The following is a 7,096-nucleotide window of genomic DNA, read 5'->3' as shown; positions in this document are numbered from 1 at the left end:
TTGTTTTAGAGAAAAGCGAAATGTGCACTTTTATTCAGGTGTATGTACACCTGCACGAAAGGACCAAGAAGGCGCTTTTCTTCCGGTTTTGAAATAAAAATAAAATAAAAGTAAAATTAAATGCAATTTAGTTTCTAAAAAGCAAAAAAGAATTGGCAAATGGGATAAAATTTAAGGCAATTTGCCAGTTTTTCGCGCTTGTGTGTCAGCATAAACCCCTCCAGTTCACAAACATATTTATGCAGTTGCACGTGTACAAATATATTTAAACAAAGACATAAACAAATACCTTTTTGCATTTTTATTGTCAACAATGGCACATTAGATATAAACCCGCTTATGAATAAAACAACCCAAACGCCTACAGGCCTAGGGACCCCTCGGGGCCCCCAAACCCTAGCTACTTAAGGGGGCCCCCAAACCCTAGCCTTTTGGTTAACCCCCAAACCCTAGCTAGTAAGAGAGGCCCGTAAACCCTAGCTGCCTCAGGGGGCCCCCCAAGGCCCCATTAGGGGCCCTCAGCCCCTGGCTACCTATAGGGGCCCCCAAGTCGTCTTTGGGGGCCCCCCAGCACTCTTTAGGGGCCCCCAAGTAGTCTTTGAGGACACTTCAGAAATATGCAGGGGCCCCCCAGCACTCTCCAGAGGCCCCTCAGCAGTCTCTAAGGGCCCCCAAGTAGTCTCTTGGGGGCCCCCAGCTTTCTTTGGGGGCCCCCCAGCGATCTCTGGGGGCCTCCCAGCACTCTTTGGGGGCCCCCCAACGTTCTTTAAAAGCCTCAAACGGTGGCCCTCTAATAATCTGTGGGGCCCCCTCTGACTATATTCCCCTTCAAGGTATTTAGGGCATTTTGGGGTCCTCAGTTGCCTTAAACTGCCCTTGGGGGCCCCCCAAAAGTCTTTGGGGGCCCCCTAAGTGTCTATGACGGTATGAACGCCCCCATAGAGCTCCCTAGGGGGCCCCCAGTGGTTTATCGGGGCCCCCAGTTCTCTATAGGGGCCCCTAGACCCTCCTTAGGGGCCTCCTGTACCCTATTGGGGCACGGAGGCCCCCATAGGGCCCCCTCTGGGGGCCCCCCAGTGCTCTATTGAGTTTTGGGGGCCCCCATGGAGTCTACTCTGGGGGCCTCCTAGTACCCTGTGGGGATTCGCGGCGCCCCAGTACCGTATAGGGGCCCCCTTGCGGGGGGCCCCCCTCTCTCTCGGGGGGCCCCCAGCAGTCCATGGGGGCCCCTGAGTTTATTAATTTTGTTAAGAGTGGGTTGGGAGGTCCGGGTGGTCAAGGAAGTTCTCATCTGCTGCTGCGTCATCCCGCTGCTGCTGCTGCTGCTGCTGCTGCTGCTGCTGCTGCTGTTGCTGCTTGTACGGGGCGACTTCTGTGCCGCTGCAGCAGGCAAGAGACACAGGAGGGTTTGGTTGCCTTGAGTCTATTATTGGAGAATTGAATAAAAGAAATAAATAAAAAAATAGTAATAAATAAATAAATAAATAAATAAATAATAAATTAATAAAGTAAAAGAATTAAAACTCCACTTCGGGTGTATGTACTCCAAAGACAACTTCTCCTGCTCCAGCAGCCGCTCCGCCTTTGGGGTGTATAGGGAGATCACGCGAAAGTTTATATCTTTTGAGGCGCAGCGGCACCTGCACAAACCCGCAGGGTTTAGGGTTTAGGGTTTGGGGTTTAGGGTTTGGGGCTGGGAAGCAGAACGCGCGCTCCCGCGCGCGTCACAGGGTCTAGGGTTTAGGGTTTAGGGTTTGCGAGGTGGCGCGTCCATTGACAGCTGGCTAATGAGGGTTTGAATGGGTTTAAAGCCGCAGCCGCAGATACTAGGGTTTGGGGTTTAGGGTTTAGGGTTTAGTGCCTGGGACATCCATCGGGGAGTTGGTTGTTGAGGGTTTGAATGGGTTTGAAGCCGCAGTTGCAGCACCTAGCGCCTAGCGCCTGGGGTCAGGGTTTAGGGTTTAGCGTTTAGGGTTTAGGGTTTAGTGCCTGGGACATCCATCGGGGAGTTGGTTGTTGAGGGTTTGAATGGGTTTGAAGCCGCAGTTGCAGCACTGCAGCAGCCGCTTTGTTGCTTTTCTGAGGGTTTGGTGGTGCTGCTGCTGCTGGCAAACAGGGTTTAGCCGGTCCGAGTATTTCTCGCACTGCAGCGCAAACCCTAAACCCTAAACCCTATACCCTAAACCCTAAAGCCTAGTCCTTCGACCCCGGACGCGGAAAGCACGCGGATTCACACACAACCAAGAGACACCCACACAAACCCAAAACCCTAAACCCTAAACCCTAGACCCTGAACCCCAAACCCCACACCCTAAACTCTAAACCCTAAACCCTAAACCCTAAACCGTCCGTCCTCCATGCTGCACAGGGGTTTCCTGGTCGCTGCTGAGCCAACCTTGAAAGCGGACGGAACCCCGAACTCCAAACCCTAAAATCTAAACTGTAAACCCTAAACCGTAAACCCTAAACCCTAGGTGGGAACCTGGAGACAGAAGAAGGCGGAGACAGTTGTCTCTTTAATTGTTTGTTTAAATTCATGTTTTATGTCTGAGGCCTCCAGCAGCCGCAGCCGCTCCAGCTGCTGCTGCCAGTCTTCCTGCGCATAAGCAGCGCAGCAGCAGCAGCAGCAGCAATAAGTGACGCAGCAGTAGCAGCGGCAACGCAGCAGCAGCAGCAGTAACGGCGGCAGCAGCAGCAACGGCGAGAGCAGCACACGCAGCAAAGAGAGCTGCAGCTGCTGCAGTGCAGCGGCCGCAATGGGTAACAGGGGCAGCAACAGCAACAAAACAGCAGCAGCAGCAGCAAAAAAGCAGCAGCAGCAGCAGCTACTTGGTCGACAATATCCGCTACTGAGGATTTAAGTTGCAGCATTTTCTCAAGAATGTCTTTTTGCTGCTGTGCTGCAGCAGCAGCAGCTGCTGCTGCTGCTGCTGGGCTGGTTGGCGCCGTACGCTGCAGCTTCTTGGCTGCATGCTGCTGCTGCTGCTGCTGCTGCTGCTGCTCCCTCAGGGCCCGCTTCTGCTGCTTTGCTGCAGCAACATCCAAAGCCTCCCCAGCCCGCTGCGTCTGCTTCATTGCTGCTGCTGCTGCTGCTACCAAATTCCCTTTTGTGAGGGCCTTAAGGGCTTTTCGGGTGTCTGCTGCTGTCTCTAGCGGCGGCAGCAGCGGACGGGGTCCACCTGCTGCTGTTGCTGCTGCTGCTGCGGGTGCTGCTGCTGCTGCTGCTGCTGCCTGGGGCTGTGCAGCGCAGCTGCCTGGCGACTTCGCTGGAGCAGCAGCAGAAGCAGACGCCGCTGCTCTTGCTGCGGCAACCCTTCCCGGCTGCTGCTGCTGCTGCTGCTGCTGCTGCTGCCGTTCCTGCTGCTGTTGCTTTTGCTTCTGGCTTCTCTGTGGCATAACTGTAGCAATTTGGTGCAGATAGCGATAGTTTTTGAAGGCCAGCAGGGCTATTTCCTGCAGCAGCAGCAGCAGCAGGAACAGCATAAGCAGCAGTAGCAAACGGGATTTAAGTTCTCTTTAAAGCTGCTGCTGCAGTTATGGGCCAGCAGCCAGTGCCTGCACCAAAGCGAGTAGCTGTGGCGGCAGCAGCAGCAGCACAGTTCCAACAGCAGCAGCAACAGAACACCAGCAGCAGCAAGAGACAGGGGCGGCAGCAACTCAGCAGGACCGCAGCAGCAGGCACTGAGCAGCAGCAGCAGCAGCAGCAGCAGCAGACGTTACTTAGCAGTTGCGGGAGCAGCAACAGCAGCAGCAATCCCGAACCAGCACCAGCAGCAACGGCAGCAGCAGCAGGCCCTGATTAGCTGCAGCGACCGCAGCAAAAGCAGCAGCAGCAGCAGCCACGCATCAGCAGCAGCCAAGGCCCAGTAGCAGCAGCAGCAGCAGGGCTTACGGCGTTGGGGTGCAGCAGCAGCAGCAAATGAAGACTTTTTGCTTCTGCTGCTAAGTGTGGGGCCCCGTCAAAACGCATGCGGCGGACTAGAGACAGCTGAATGGCGAGGGCCATGTCGCGGCTGCTGCTCTGCAAGCAGCAGAAAACCAGAAGCACAGAAACCCTAGCAGCAGCAACAGCAGCAGCAGCAGCAATAGCTGCAGCAGCAGCAGCAGAAACAGCTGCGATGCCAGCAGCGGAAACAGCAACGGGAATAGCTCTGATGACAGCAGCAGCAGCTGCTGTTGCTGCCGTTTAGACATGACGCACGTCTAAGTGTTGTGAAACAGCAGCAGCAGCACCAGCAACAGCAGCAGCAGCAACAGCAGCAGCAGCGGCGGCAGCAGCAGTGCTGCAGTGTACGTACAGCTGGGAGCTCTACAATCTCCTTGAGCTTTTTGACAAATGCCTGAGCTGCCTGCTGGTCCCTCTCTGCTATGTTGCTGCTGCTGCTGCTGCTGCCGTTGCTGGTGCTGCTGTTGCCGGGGATGATGTTGCTGCTACTGCTGCTGCTGCCGCTGTTGCTGCTGCCGGTGCTGCTATTGCTGCTGCTGCTGCTGCTGGTGGCAGGGGAACGGCTGCTGCTGGCTGGATGGCTGTTGCTTCTGTTGCTGCTGCTGCTGCTTCTGCCTTGGCTGCTGCTGCTGCTGCCTTGGCTGCTGCTGCTGCTGCCTTGGCTGCTGCTGCTGCTGCCTTGGCTGCTGCTGCTGGCAGATTTGGTGCTGCTGCTACTGCTGCTAATGGCAGACTTGGTGCTGCTGCTACTGCTGCCGCTTCTTAGATTGCTGCTGTTTAGATTGCTGCTGCTGTCTGTAGACGGGGGCGATCTGCTGCAGGACTGCTGCAGCATCAAGTTGCGCTGCAGGAGCTCTGCAGCAGAAGCAAGGGCAGCAACAAGAGCAGCCGAAGCACATACAACGGCGGCAGTAGCAGAACGAGTGATAAGAGCAGCAGCAGCAGCAGAACCGCCAGTAGCAGCAGCACCAAACTTGTTGCTTGCAGCAGTACAGCAGCAGCAGGAGCTGCTACATCTGGCAACGAGGCAGCAGCCGCATCTCCATCAGTGTGGGGCGCAGCAGCAGAAGCGGCAGCAAGGGGCAGCAACAGCAGCAACAGCAGCAGCTTCCCTCACTGCTCATTGCTTGCTGCTTCGCATGCTTCTGCTGCAGCGAGAGGTTTTCCTTTTGCTGCAGCAGCTGATTCTGACTTGGCTTTGCCTTAAGTGCGTCAACTTCAGCAGCAGCAGCAGCAGCAGCTGCTGCTGCTGCTTCTGCTGCAGCAGCAGAAGGAACAAGCTTGTGGAGAATGGCCTTCCGCCTTTCTTGGTCCGCGCCGCACAGCAGCTCACCAATAGAAGCAGCAGCATCAGCAGCAGCAGCAGCAGCAGCAGCAGGACCCTTGTGCTGCCTGTCTTTGCAGTTCACGTGGAAACGGCAGTACTCCCCCATGCTAGGCCTGCAGCAGCAGCAGAAGCAGCAGCAGCAGCAGCAGCAGCAAGTTTCCAGCAGCAGCAATAGCAGCAACAGCAGCAACGGCAAAATAGGGGCAAATTTCTTTAGCTATGACCTTTTCTAGAGGCCCCTAGTATGGCCCTAGGGGCCCCTCAAGGGGCCCCTTGGGGGGCCCCCCAGTGGCCCCTTGGAGGCCCCCTTGAAGGACTCTATCGGGTGCCCTCGAACAAGCCTAAGGGGCCCCTTGGGGGCCCCTGAGTTTAGGGTTTTGATGACTTACAGATGGACCATTTGTCTGCACTGAAGTTGGCGGCGAGTCATAGCGCTGCAGCGAACTATTCCTTTGACGGCGCCCAGCTGCACACAAACCCTAAACCCTAAACCCTAAACCATAAACCCTAAACCCTGGGCCTGAGGTTTCCGAAAGCAAGTGGAGAGAGCGTGAGCTGGACTTATCTGGACTCTGGCCGACGCAGCTGCCGCAGATCCTGGATGCGCCCTACTGCCTAGGGTTTAGGGCTTAGGGTTTAGGGTTTAGGGTTCAGGGTTTGGAGCTGCACTTTGAGAATTTGGTCATCATCTTCGACTGCTGCTGCTCGCGAATCGGAGCCTTCGGCCTTTGGAAGCAAAGAAGGGTTTAGCACTGCAACCAAGTCCCCCGGCTGAATGCCCTTCTTCCTGCGCAAACCCTAAACCCTAAACCCTAAACCCTAAACCCTAAACCATAAAGCCTAGGCCCTAGCTGTTCAGAGCTGAAGACAAGGGCAGAATAGAAGGAGCGGATGCGACATGGAGGTCTCCTACTATCTTTGCAGGCTCGAAGCTGCCCATAGCCCAAACCCCAAACCCTAAATCCTAAACCCTAGACCCTAAACCCTAAACCCTAAACCCTAAGACTAGGGGGGCTTGCCTAAGGCAGCTCCAAAGCTCCTCCCCACGAAAAGAAAGCAGCAAATTTGTCTCCCTGAAATATAATAGCCAAACCCATTTAAAGTTCTCAGCAGCAGCAGCAGCAGCAGTGTCAGCAGCAGCAGCAGCAGTATCAACAGCAGCATCAGCAGCAGCAGCAGCAGGACCAACAGCGACAGCAGCAGGACCATAAAAAGCAGCAACGGCGGCAGCAACAGCAGCAACAGTAGCAGCAGCAGCAACAGCAGCAGCAACAGCCGGAATAGCCACAAGGGGAGCAGCAGCAGCAACAGCAGCAGTAGTAGCCGCAACATTAGCAGCAGCAACAACAATAGCAGCAGCAGCAGCAGCAGCAACGGAGGCTGACTTTGTGTCCCACAAGATCCAGCACCATTTCATTTCATCTGCAGCAACCCCAGCAGGCCCACAGAATGACTCCAAACCCTAAACCCTAAACCCTACACCCTAAACCCTAGACCCTGGTGTATGCTGCTGAGGGTTTACTGGCGACTCCGCGAGGGTCTGAGACAGAAGTCACAACGCCAACAACAGCAGCATGAGCTGCTGCTCCCTTAGCAGCAGCAAATGTTGCTGCAGTCATCTGGGGCACACACACGGCGCAACAGCAGCACAAACCCTAAACCCTAAACCCTAAACTCTAAACCCTAAACCCTCCAAGTCTAAGCCCGAAACCCCCTGCCTCGAGGTTCAGCGACCGGCTCTTTCTGCTGCTTCTACCTGGCGATCTAGAGCTCACAGTTTAAGTTTAAAGACCTAGGGTTTAGGGTTTAGGGTTAGGGTTTAG

General features: G+C 55.4%; 1 protein-coding gene across 1 annotated transcript; it reads right to left on the bottom strand.

Moving 5' to 3' along the window:
• Window positions 1-2,470: 2,470 nt before the first annotated feature.
• ETH_00025170 (uncharacterized protein) lies at window positions 2,471-5,379 on the bottom strand (the record flags this gene model as incomplete). The annotated part of the gene is made up of 5 exons (XM_013373230.1): window positions 2,471-2,596; window positions 2,830-3,453; window positions 3,893-4,021; window positions 4,299-4,801; window positions 5,064-5,379. 5 exons carry the CDS (start codon window positions 5,377-5,379, stop codon window positions 2,471-2,473), a joined length of 1,698 nt encoding a protein of 565 aa, XP_013228684.1.
• Between the last annotated feature and the right edge of the window lie 1,717 nt (window positions 5,380-7,096).

The sequence above is a fragment of the Eimeria tenella genome, genomic scaffold (genome assembly GCF_000499545.2).
Source record: "Eimeria tenella Houghton genomic scaffold, Eth_scaff126, whole genome shotgun sequence".
NCBI lineage: Eukaryota > Apicomplexa > Conoidasida > Eucoccidiorida > Eimeriidae > Eimeria > Eimeria tenella.
This window is presented reverse-complemented; position numbering and strand designations above follow the sequence as displayed.